At 40.7% G+C, this 13,391-nt stretch overlaps 1 protein-coding gene across 11 annotated transcripts in view; it reads right to left on the bottom strand.

Moving 5' to 3' along the window:
* LOC140727928 (RCC1 and BTB domain-containing protein 1-like) overlaps positions 1-13,391 on the bottom strand; it is a 71,270-nt gene that overhangs the window by 39,633 nt on the left and 18,246 nt on the right. For all 11 annotated transcript variants that reach the window (XR_012098972.1, XM_073045918.1, XM_073045916.1 and 8 more), the window contains 2 exons: positions 7,157-7,307; positions 3,568-3,734 (listed from right to left, as the gene is read on the bottom strand). Coding sequence is in view for 10 of the 11 variants with exons in the window: in XM_073045918.1 (XP_072902019.1) it covers positions 3,568-3,734; positions 7,157-7,307 (318 nt within the window). In the remaining variant the exon portion in view is untranslated. The remainder of the gene's footprint in view (positions 1-3,567; positions 3,735-7,156; positions 7,308-13,391) is intronic.

The raw sequence follows: 13,391 nt of genomic DNA, 5'->3' as shown, positions 1-13,391 counted from the left end.
AGAGGGGACTTGATAGAGATCTACAAGATTATGAGAGGCACAGATAGGGTGGATAGTCAGTACCTGTTTCCCAGGGCATCAATAGCAAACACCAGAGGGCATATGTACAAAATTAAGGGAGGGAAGTTTAGGGGAGACATCAGGGGTAAATTTTTTAAATTTTTAAAAAAAATTTTTTAAAAACACCTGGAGCGCCTGGAATGACTTGCCAGGGATGGTGGTGGAGGCTAAAACATTAGGGGTATTTAAGAGCCTCTTGGACAGGCACATGGATGAAAGAAAAATGGAAGGTTATGGGGTAGTGTGGGTTTAGTACTTTTTTTAAAAAAAGGATTATATGGGTCAGCACAACATGAAGGACTGAAGGGCCTGTACTGTGCTCTAGTGTTCTATGGTTCTAACTTACCGATCACTGATATACGACTCACTGGTCTATAATTTACTGGACTTTCTCTACTCCCTTTCTTGAATATGGGAACAACATCCGCAACCCTCCAAAATCGCAACCGTCCCTACTGATGATGCAAAGATCATAGCCAGAGGCTCAACAATCTGCTCCCTCACCTCCCACAGTAGCCTGGGATACATCTCGTCTGGTCCCGGTGACTTATCCAACTTGATGCTTTCCAAAAGCTTCAGCACATCCTTTCTTAATGTCTATATGCTCAAGTTTTTCAGTCTGCTGTAAGTCATCCCTACAATCGCCAAGGTACTTTTCCATAGTGAATACTGAAGAAAAGTATTAAGTACCTCTGCTATCTCCTTCTGTTCCATACACACTATTCTCCCATTGGTCCTATTCTCTCACATCTTATCCTCTTGCTCTTCACATACTTGTAGAATGCCTTGGGGTTTTCCTTAATCCTGCTCACCAAGGCCTTCTCATGGCCCCTTTTGCCTCTCCTAATTTCATTCTTAAGCTCCTTCCTGCTAGTCTTCTAATTTTCTAGATCTCATCATTAGCTAACTTTTTGAACCTTTCATAAGCTGTTCTTGTCTTTTTGACTGGATTTTCACCAGCCTTTGGTTCCTGTACCCTACCATCCGCTCCGTCTCATTGGAATGTACTTATGCAGAACTCCACGCAAATATCCCCTGAACATTTGTCACATTCCTGCCATATTTCTCTGAGAACGTTTCCAATTTATGCTTCCAAGCTCCTGCCTTATAGCTTTACATTTCCCCTTACTCCAATTAAACTCTTTCCTATGTTGTCTGTTTCTATTCTTCTCTAATGCTATGGTAAAGGAGATAGAACTGTGATCACAATCTCCAAAATGCTCTCCCACTGAGAGAACTGACACCTGACCGGGTTCATTTCCCAATACCAGATCAAGTACAGCCTCTCCTCTTGTAGGCTTATCTACATACTGTGTCAGGAAACCTTCCTGAACACACTTAAACTCCACTCCATTTAAACCCCTTGCTCTAGGGAGATGTGAGTCAATATTGGGGAAATTAAAATCTCCCATCACGACAACCCTGTTATTATTGCATCTTTCCAGGACCTGTCTCCCTATCTGCTCCTCGATGTCCCTGTTACTATTGGGTGGTCTACAAAAAAAACCCACCTAGTAGAGTAATTGACCCCTTCCTGTTCCTCACTTCCACCCACAGAGACTCCGCAGACAATCCCTCCATGTTTTCCTCGTTTTCTATGGCCGTGACACTATCTCTGATCAACAGTGCCACGTTCCCACCTCTTCTGCCTCCCTCCCTGTCCTTTCTGAAACATCTAAAGCCTGGCACTCGAAGTAACCATTCCTGCCCCTGAGCCATCCAAGTCTCTGTAATGGCCACAACATCATAGCTCCAAGTACTGATCCACGCTCTAAGCTCATCCACTTTGCTCATAATACTCCTTGCATTAAAATAGACACATCTCAAACCATCGGTCTGAGCGCGTCCCTTCTCTATAACCTGTCTAACCTTCCTCTCACACTCTCAACAAGCTTTCTCGATTGGTGAGTCAACTGCCCCTTCCTCTGTCTCTTCCCACCCCCCAGTAATTCTAGTTTAAACTCCCCCCAATAGCCTTAGCAAAGCTCCCTGCCAAGATATTGGTCCCCCGCGGATACAAGTGCAACCTGTCCTTTTTGCCCCAAAAGAGGTCCCAATGATCCAGAAACCTGAATCCCTGCCCCTGCTCCAATCCCTCAGCCATGCATTTATCCTCCGCCTCACACTATTTCTATACTCACTGTCGCGTGGCACAGGCAGTAATCCCAAGATTACTACCTTTAAGGTCCTACTTCCCAACTTCCTTCCTAACTCCCTGTAGTCTGTTTTCAGGACCTCCTCCCTTTTCCAACCCATGTTGTTGGCACCAATATGTACCACGACCTCTGGCTGTTCACATTCCCACTTCAGGATATCGTGGATGCAATCTGAAAAATCCCAGACCATAGCACCTGGGAGGCAAACTACCATTCGTGTTTCTTTCCCAGTGTCCACAGAATCACCTGTCTGACTCCCTAACTATAGAGTCTCCCATCACCGCTGCCATCCTCTTCCTTTCGCTACCCTTCTGATCCACAGGGCCAGACTCTGTGCCAGAGGCACAGCCATTGCTGCTTCCCCCAGTTAGGTTTCCCCCCTCTGAACAGTAATCAAACAGGAGTACTTATTGTTAAAGAGGACACCCACAGGGGTACTCTCTAGTATCTGACTCTTGCCCTTCGCTCTCCTTACTGTTACCCACTTATCTGCCTCCCGAGGCCCCGATGTGACTACTTGCCTATAGCTCCTCTCTATCCCTGGCCAGAAGGAGGTCATCGAGTTGCATCTCCAGTTCCCTAATGCGGTTCGGAAGGAGCTGCAGCTCGACGCACCTGGTGCAGATGTGGCCGTCTGGGAGGCAGGGAGTCTCCGGACATCCTATATCCAGTACAGAACACCGGCCTTGGAGACATACTTCCTATTCTTCACAAGCAATTTACCTCTTCTCGACCCATTATCGCTGAAGCCCTGTTCAGCCAAAGCCCTCCTACTCTGACCTCTACTTTATAGTCAACTCTACAAATCTGTCTTTTTACCGCACTATAAAGCTGCCTTCTTTTTAATTTCTTCCCGCTGGTTTAACTCACTAAAGTCCATGCACCTGCGCAGTCATGCCTCGATCAAACCCTTATGTTCTCAATATTTATTGCTTATTTCATTTTTATTGTTTTTTTTTCTTTAGTTTCTTTTTGCATTTGCACATTGGTCATTGTCCGTCCTACTGACTGTATTGTCTCTCTTGTATTTACTGTGAATAACTACAAGAAAATGAAACTCGGTTGTATATGGTGACATATATGTACTTCAATAAATTTACTTTACTTTGAACTGTGGTATATTTAAAGACAGTCCTTTCAATGAGCAAGTACTAGCACAATAAGCTGAATGACCTCCCCGAGTTGCATTTGAGTTTATGAGAAGTATTGATAAGGAAACCAGATTAAAGCTGTTTTTCATTTCAACCTCTATGGTTGATTTTTATGATGCTCAAGTGTTTCACCATGTAGATAAAGTCGTATTATGAAACAAACAATGTTGTCACACTACATCAAGAAAATCACCTCTCACCTCTCCATCTGTTGTCAGAACCATAGAATGATTGGAGCCACAAGCCACCTTCACTACTCTCTTATTAGAGAACATGCTGGAAACAAGAAAAGGCAATAAGGCCGGACCACTCGTTCCGTTTCCCAGCTGGTAGCTGTTGTTGAGGCCCCAGGAATAGGTCTCTCCATCTGCAAAGGGTACCAGGATTTATGACAAAGTAACTAATTTGCTCCAAAAACTATTCACAGATAAAATCTACAAGATCCTCAACCTGACCGAAAATCCAGATCTTTCATATTCCAAATAATCAATAGCTAAGTCAGTTTTTCAAAATCACATTTAATATCACCAGCATTTGTTGTGAAATTTGTAGTCTTTGCAGCAGCAGAATAATGCAATTCACAATAGAAAAAATCAATTACGTTCAGTAAGTATATATGTTAAATAGTTACATTAACTAAGTAGTGCAAAAATAGAAATAAAAAAGTAATGAGGTAGTGTTTTTGAGTTCATTGAGTATGTACCTTCAGGCTTCTGTACCTCCTCCTGATGGTAGCAATGAGAACAAGGCCTAAACTGGGTTGTTCTTAATGATGAACGTCATTCAGAACATGACAATGTTCTTCATCATGGGGTCCTAAATGATGGTCGCTGCTTTTTTGAGGCGTCACTACTTGAAGATGTCCTGGATACTATGGAGGTTAGTGCCCATGATGGAGCTGATTAAGCTTACAACTCTCTGCAGCTTATTTTGATCCTGTGCAGTAGCCATCCCCCCTCCCTCCACCCACACCACACAGTGAGGCAGCCAGTCAGAATGCTTTCCACAGCACATCTGTAGAAATGTGCGAGTGTCTTTGGTGACCTACCAAAGCTCATCACACTTCTGATGAAATGTAGCTGCTGTCGTGCCTTCTTTGAAGCTGTATCAATATGTTGAGTCCAGAATAGATCCTTGGAGACATTGACACCCAGGTGCTTGAAATTGTTCACTCTTTCCACTTCTTTTATGAGGACTGGTGTATGTTCCCTCATCTTACCCTTTCTGAAGTCCACAATCAGTTCTTTGGTCTTACTGACACTGAGTGCAAGGTTGTTGCTGCGACACTACTCAATTAGCTAATTTTTCTTGCTCCTGTACACCCTCTCATCACCATCTAAAATTCTGCCAGCAATAGTTGTAAGGCCAGCAAATTTATATAAGGCTTTTGGGCTGTGCCTAGCCACACAGTCATGGGTGTGGAGACAGAAGAACTGTCCATGAGGTGCACCAGTGTTGACCGTCAGCAAAATGGAGATGACTATCCAATTAGATAGTCGAGGACCTAGTTGCCGAGGGAGGTTCTGGAGCTTTTCGAACAGAACTGCAAAAATGATTGTGCTTTTGGAGAGAGGGATCTTTTGTCAGGTTGAGCCCAAGGGTACAATTGCATTTGATTGGTCCTGAGCTAAAATGGAGATTGCTCATCCGGTCAGGTGGTATCGGGGGGGTTAATTTAGATCTACTGGGTTTTGCCTTTAAATAATTGGTGTTATATGGGCATTCCTCCTCCCCAAACATTTTATAAAAACAAGATCAGATCTAGTACAGCAATGAACTGCTGTGCTTGTTCCAGAGAACACAAAATATTTTGCTAAATGCACTTGGAATTGTGGCTCCAGTAGAGAACCTACCCTCCACTTTGAGTGGTCATGGGAGATTCCCAGGATATGATTCTCTGTGCATGCAGTACATCTCTGAAGCCTCTCCTTTTCTGTCCAATAATTTCTTCCCAAGACTGGCATCAGAACACAGGGACTCCGTGTTACAAACTACAGAAATCCAACTCTACACAAATTCTCCCATAAATTTTTCAAGATAGTAACAATAATAAAATGTTACATGGTATTCATCAATGGCTAGACATAATATTTGGTGGCGAGCATTTGGTCCATAACGACAGACGAGAAAGCTTGTTAAAGTCAACAACTGTTTTATTGTGATAAACACCGAAACGGACCAGATGCCATGACCCAGAGAGAGAACCCAACCAGGCTCATGCAGACGCATCCAGGGGGTTAGTGGTGGCCAAGGGCCAACATGGTGCCAGTTGGTCCCGGTGCAGCACGACTGCTTTCCGCTGCTCAGACAACTGCATCCGATATACCACATCAGAGATGTGTTCAAGCATGTCTCCTGGCCCCTTCCAGTGGCTTCCCAGCCTGGGGGATAGTCCTTTGTTCTGGGAGGGGCAGTAGACTCATACCGGGGCCCTCACCATGTACTGGTGCCCTAGACTGGTGACCCAGCCCCATGCGTCGCAGCAGTGCACGAACAGCTCCACGCCCTGCCTGCGCTCAGACCAGAAGCATTCACACAGCCTGCCCAATGTCTTTGCAATTCCAGATGTCCGGCCCCCACCAGACCGCAGTGCGAGCCCCCGGGGTACCATCAGCTGCAACAGATGGCTGTCACTGTCGGACTACTGCCACCACGGGAACAGCAAGTCGGTGCGCACCTCCAGCATCCCCATGACGAGTATAGAGCTTTGGTCTGGGTCCAGGGCGGAGACCTCTGCCCACTTCGGCCGACGTCCCATGCTCAGCTATCCCTTTACCCGGGCCAATGATGTGACCTGGTCAAATTAGCCATCTAAGTTTACTATGGGCCTTATAGAAGACAACATCAACAAGAGAAAGGTCCTCTTCAACCTTGCCCTCACTGTTTCGCAGGGCCCTCTCATTTAAAAAAAAAGTTTTGCTGGGAGACTCTGGAAAATGTGGGCCTTATCCCACATCTTGATGGAATAAGACATTGATGATGAAATTCAACGTACTAGTACAACCCTTGGTCCAGTCTGATAGACCATTTGAATCAAGATCTCAGAGCTGACACAATTTGCATGATCAGCAGTGCCTCTTCACTTGAACTGGAAATTAAACAATTATCTCACTCTCATGTTCACAAATATTATTGAGAAAAATCGTCCTTATCCAGTCCTTCCCATATGTGACTCTTAAGACCAACAGCAACTTTGTTTATATTAAACTGTTCTCTGAAATGCTGCTGCAAGCTCTTCCATTGTATGAACGAACTTTGAGTAAACACGACACCTTCAAGGATGCCCCAGCTGAACTGACTGATATCCAAGCGATCACCTAGAAGTATTCATTCCCTGGACCACTGGTATATTATGACAACAGAAGCAGCATCTCTGAGCTGCTCTGTAGCAGGAGTACCCAAGCTCTCTCATTGGTTAATGAGAGAGGTCCATGGCATAAAGAAGGTTGGGAAACCTTGCTCCGTAGTAACTTACCAAGGTTTCTTTTAATACCTCCGAAACCTAGTATTTCTACGAGCTAAAATGACAAATAACAGGACAATGAGATTAGCATTGCACACAAGCTTCCCACCAATGTTCATCTGGACTGGGAGAAGTACTGCTGTTTCATTATCATTACAGGATTCAAATCCTAGAGCTCTGTATTCACCAACATTGTGGAAGTGCCCACAGTACCCACCTAATAGCTGACAACCACCTTCTGAAGCATAGTTACGGACAGACAGTAAACTCTGGCTCTACCAAAGATGTTCTCATCAAAACAAAGAAGAGATACAACTTAAGTTTACCTTCAGTAGCAAGTAAAATATGTGGTCCAGTTCCATAACTGAGAGATATTATTTTCTTCCCACACAGAGCATCTATTTTCTTTGGTATTGTTATACTTTGACCATCTCCAACTCCTAAGCAGCTACTGCAATTCACTCCAAGAGTAAATACCTGGAAGAGACAGGTTATGTACAGTTAGCAATGTGAGTTGGCAAACTAATTGTAAGTACACACCATTCGTGTCACAGAACACTTTCACCTTCTCCAAGCAGTCTGGCTAAACACCTCTTTCTCCAGCAAATGCAAATTTTCCACATTAATAAATCAATCAAAAATAGTGAGGAGAAAACCCAGATGTGATCAGCGGAAAATGGACGTATTAAAAATAAATATGTAAAAGAATTTATTAGAAAATAAATCTAGGAAAATTGTAGCTGAATTCTTAAATGTGAAAAGAAAAAAGATTAGTCCAATTTACTGCAGACTGATCAGTTTGATAAGAGTATTAGAAAATATTATGAATTATTAGTTGAAGAGTTAATAATAATTCCAAAGGGGAAGTTTACATTTGATCAATCATATTGAAATCTTTGAAAAGTTAACAATTAAGATAATGAAGTATGCACAGTATATTTAGAATCTAAAAAAAATCTTCAAGATGTTGTATAGTACTCAAAATCTTGCATTTTATCCTAGTTCAGATGATGCACGTTTTGGTTGGGAGCTTATGTGTGTTTCAGGTAGAAATGCAGTCAGAACATAGAGCGTATGGGAATGTCATCAAACAGATAGGAACATGAATACCGTTACTCCAAGGATTTGAGATGGAAAAGGCTTAGGTTTTGAAAGTAAACAGTAGGCTGGACGAGTGGGTGTATTTTAGAATTCAGGAAATTATTATCAAGAAATTGACAATTAAAGAAAAGACAGGATTCAAGAGACTAGACTGTAAGGACTTTGATAGGTAGCATAGAGAAGACTAGTAAGGGAAAATGGGTGTACTTCACAGCCTGAGATTGGAAAATTTATAATGGGGACAAGGACAAATCCTGATGACTTAGTGATGTAAATTCCACAGTTTTAAACTGTGGCTATAGAAATAACAAATATTCTGGATCCTACCTTCCAAAATTCAACATGTTCAGAAATGATTTCTGCAGTTTGGAGGATAGCAAACATAACCACACTATTTAACAACAGATGGTGAAAGTAAACTGGAAGTTACCAACATAGTATCAATAGTTGGTAAAATGAAGGAATCTACAATTTAAAAAAGAATTGTAGAGCAGTTAACATAGAATGATAAAAAGGAAATAAAGTTCTACAGTTTCTGATAGAGTAGATAAGAGGGAAACCAGCAGATGAAACTAGATTTATAAAAGGGTTTTGATCATGTATCACAAAGAAGATTATTGCATAAGGTTAGAGCATGTGAATTTGTAGATATGGACTAATGCGGATCTTCAGCTGGTTAACAGATGGAAAATAGTCGGATAACAGACCCTTCTTCAATTGGGAGAATGTGACTAATGGGCACTTCAGTAATCAGTACTTAGACTCCAATTATACTCAATCTATATAACTAATTTATTGTTGCTAACTTTCTTGATTACTTGCAAATAAGTGGGAATGTGAGTAGCAATAAAGAGGCTTCAAGGGGTTATGGAAAAGCTAAGTTATTGGACAACAACAATGGAGGATATTTTTAAATTGGTGAGAGAATGGAAAATATTGACACTCAGAGGAATTTAGGCATCCTTGTACATGAAAGTTACGAGAACGTGGTGTAGCAACAATTACAAAGACAGATGAAATGTTGGCCATTACTGCAAGAGGATTTGAGTACAGTTCCTCCCTCAGTTATGAACACCCAGCTTATGGATACCTATACAGTACAAACAAGCACTCATAAATATTACTAAATTCAAAAAATCTTTAGTACATATGTATGTTGTTTCCTGTAAACAGTAGAATTGGTTTTTTCTCTGTCCCTACTTTTAGTAATTGTTCTTTCTTTATCGGTCTAAATTTTACAAAATGGGATTGCATTGAGCTTTTGCCACTTTTTAGGGATTATTATTAATTATGGGACGTCATGTGTTAATTCAAACTAGTGTTCACAATAAAACTTTTTTACATGCAACTCCCCATAGTAATCACACAGCTTTGACTCTTCCAGTTTCACAGTGGGAGGCCACTTAAGAGACTTGTTTTGGAAGCTGACAAAGTCATCACTCATATTGATCATGTACAATGATGCGCTAAAATCGCCCAGAGAAAACTTACACAATCATGGGGAGAACGTGCAAATTCCTTACAGACAGTGGCAGGAATTGAACCCTGGTCGCTGGTACTGTAAAGCGTTGTGCTAACCACTAGGCTACTGTGCTGCTGATGGGATGCAAAGGCAAAACTTTGATAGGTCAGTTATAATCTTGGCCAACAGTGCAGCCGGCTCAAAGGGGCTGGATGGCCAGGGGGGACGTCATGTGATGACGTAGGATCGAGACGTGGAAATCCAGCTCTCCCGTAAAAAACCAGTAAAATAATGTTTAAGTGAAGAAAAGTTAGTAAATACTTTTAAAAAATTACTTATAAACTACTGAGGATTGTCTTAAGATATGCCTCCTAAACAGAAGCAGAAGAAAACTACTACTTTGAAGACAACACAAGTTGGAAAAGAATCAAGGCCAGCAGCCATGAAAGAGCCTCGGGCTCAAGTGCATTTTACCTCCGGCGATACAGAACAGGAAACTGTGGCAACATCAACCATTTCCAAAAAAAAAACAGCAAAGGGAATCGCGCATGCGTGAAGGAAGGGGCATGCGCAAACACGAGCAACCCAAACTACAAATCCCAGCTATGATCGGAACTGAAAGTGAATATGAGGTGGAATCAGATTCTCTGGATAAATCAGACGAAGATGAAAAGACAAACAAAGAAGAGCAACAGGAAGAGGTTGGAGGTGATATTGGAGACAAAAAAATCTTTGGTGCAAATAATGCATGAATTAAAAGCATTAAAAGTAATAAAAAGATATTAAAAATATGAAATTATGTTTGATAAAATGATGAAAAGACAGGACAAAATAGACAAGAAAATTAAAAACCATTATTTCTTCCAAGGAGACACCATTGATAGAGTGAATAAAATGGAAGATAATATTTCTGCCTGGACATCAGAAAGAAAACGGTTGTTGGAAAAAGTGGATGTACTTGAAAATTTTAACAGACGAAATAATATTAAGATTGTTGGACTTAAAGAAGGTATAGAGGGAGAGGATCCAATAAATCTTTTTCAAAAATGGATTCCAGAAATTTGGAAATAGAAGGAAGAACCCAGTTAATTGAAATTGAAAGGGCTCACAGAGCCTTAAGATCAAGACCTCAAGTTGATCAAAACCCATGATCAATCTTGATAAAATGCTTAAGATATCAAGATAAAGAAAAGATCCTGAAGGCAGCTGTCCAACGTGCCAGAAAGAGAAATGGGCCATTGATGACAGAAGGGAAAACAGTTCTTTTCTATCCTGATACAAGTTATGACCTTTTGAAGAGAAAGAAGGAATTTAACCCAGCGAAAAAAGTTTTATGGGAAAAGGGTTACAAATTTATAATGCGCCACCCAGCAACCCTGATAATTTTTTTGGATGACGGAAAAAGATCTTTTACTGATTATCGGGATGCGGAAGAATTTGCACAAGAACTCCCAAATATTCGCTAACCACAGCCAAAGATTTAAAAGTGAAACGGATTAAAGATGAAGACAGGTACAGTGAATGGAGTTGATGGATGTTTAAGGACAGAAGAATATTTAAATATATTCTTAATTATATGATACAGGGGGAGAAAGGTAAAAATTTGAGAAATATTAATTAAGAGTAGTGACATTTTTTCTTCTGATATATACATTTTTATGTAACGGGGCAGCTGGGGGAACTTCAGATTGATTGCTACGGGATTCACGTGTGTAATCATGGCGATTGCCATGACCCGCACAATGGAGGGGGGTAATGTTGTGTTTTTTCTTTATTCACAACATTAGTAGGGGGGTATTTTGTTATTTTTTTCTTCTTTATAATCTATTTTTCTTTAATTTTTCTTTCTTTGCCTGGACAATCCGGGGGGGGGGGGGGGGAAGACACATAGCAACACGGAGAATTTTAAAAAGATTCCCCAAGGTACTATGAAAGTTGAAAAGTTAGGTATTACTATAGACTGGAGTAACCCTGTTAAAAATAATGACTAATTTACTGAATTTTTAAAGTTTTAATGTTAGTGGGCTTAATGGACCTGTGAAAAGAAAAAGAATTTTAACATACATTAAGAAAATGAAAATAGATACAGCTTTTAGCTGCATTCCATTTGAAAAAATTACTTATAATTTAAGAGATAAATGCGAAATATTTCTGAAAATTTGGCGCCCTTATTTACAAAAGATAGGATTAAATATATAGGTGCTCCAAAGATAAAATTATTGGTTATTTGGTAAAAGAAATAAATATATACACTAAAGCTATTATGAACTCCATGGAGCATGTGGGGATCTTCCGATATCCAGGCATTCTTTCTCTCTTTTTTTTTCTCTTTCTACATAGATATGTTATGGGGGAGGGGTTAAGGGGAGGGGGGGAAGAGTTGATAATTTTTTTTCCCTTCTGTAACCATTTGAAAATTCAATTAAAAATTTTTTATAAATTAAAAAAAAGGGGCTGGATGGCCAAGACCTGCTCCTTACAAACAAAAAAATGTAAATAAACTTTAGCATTCAGGATTGAAAGTTTAACAATTTCCAACATTTGCAGTGCTCTTCTTATTTACACCTAAACTACATCTATGCCTTGTTCCTTTACCGTGCCATCCTGCATCATTCAGCCTCATATCACACAAATGCCTCCTTTCCATCTTTCCTTTCCCTGCTGCTCAGAACCAATCACTTCTCTAACTTGTCCAGGTTCTGATGAAACGTGGCTTCTCTCTAGCCTAGCCTGAAACATTAATTATTTCAGAAATGCGGCTTGATACTCTTCTAGCATTTTCTCCTTCTCAAGAGGATGCAAATGGTATAAACTTCACATGATCATAAACATCAGTGAGACACGGTGAGGTGAATGGTCTGTTTCTGAGTTGCATGTCTTTGGAAAAACTCGATAGGAAAGATAATAATTAGCCTAGAAATAAAGGCATAAACAGAATGGAAGACACAAAGACAATTGAGATATGCAATTCAAACTGAACTGAGTAATTCAAGAAACATTGGGCTGAATCTTCCACTAAATATCTGCCGGATCCATATGTCACTTACCTGTGCAACCATGAGGAAGTTTAGGAGTCTCTTGGGAACACATCCAAATGCTGTTGACCCACAAAGTTTACTGACACTGAAAGGACTACCACACTCTAACTCTGCACCCCTCATTACATCCAACTGTGCAGCATGAACTCTAGAGGTTTTCCAGCATATGTCCATAGGTATTATTATTAATTATGGGACATCTTCAGGTGTTAATTCAAACAAGTAGTCGTCAAACAAGTACTGCGTCTGCAACAGTTAGAACTGCAGGCCTAAGCACTTTAGTGGAGAGGAATCCTGCAAGGGAGAGGAGTTATACAAGTTCTCCCAGATTGTGGCAGGTTTCCATTTCTGTAAACAGTTCATAACCTGAACAGTTTGAAATGCGGCCGTGCACCAAGTTTCCGCATGGTAGAAGATCTGCCTGCAGCCCCACAGCAAATCCATCACGTTGGTCTCCCAAACACACATTCTTAAGTCCGGTCTCCAGATAAAGTCAGGCATTTGCAATTTGGGTAGGCTCAGCGTTCGACTATTAGCACTTTTGATTTAATTGTTCTAATTTAGATGCATTTCATTTTAAATTTTACCAATTTTTAAAACTTTTATAGGATGTCTGACTTTCTGTTTGTGGTTTTCAGATGTTCATATTAAAGCTTTTTGACAGTTGGTTCAACTTAGGGTATGGCTTCACCAAGTGTCAATGCATTTCAGTGAGGGTTCCAACCAAACCTGCTCAGAGCAGATTCAGTAAACACAAACAGCAAGGCAATTGAAATTGTTTAGGCCATTATGGATCCGTATATTAACAATTGAGATAGCATTTGCATGAAATTAAAGGAACAGGACAAGGTTAAAGAGGAAGTAAATGAGAAAGATACTGAAAAAGGAGTAGAAGTAAATGTCCTCCCCAAGTTAGAACACCTGACTTATAGACACCATGTTACCATGTTCATACGTGCA

Source organism: Hemitrygon akajei, chromosome 5 (assembly GCF_048418815.1).
Source record: "Hemitrygon akajei chromosome 5, sHemAka1.3, whole genome shotgun sequence".
Taxonomy (NCBI): Eukaryota; Metazoa; Chordata; class Chondrichthyes; order Myliobatiformes; family Dasyatidae; genus Hemitrygon; species Hemitrygon akajei.
This window is presented reverse-complemented; position numbering and strand designations above follow the sequence as displayed.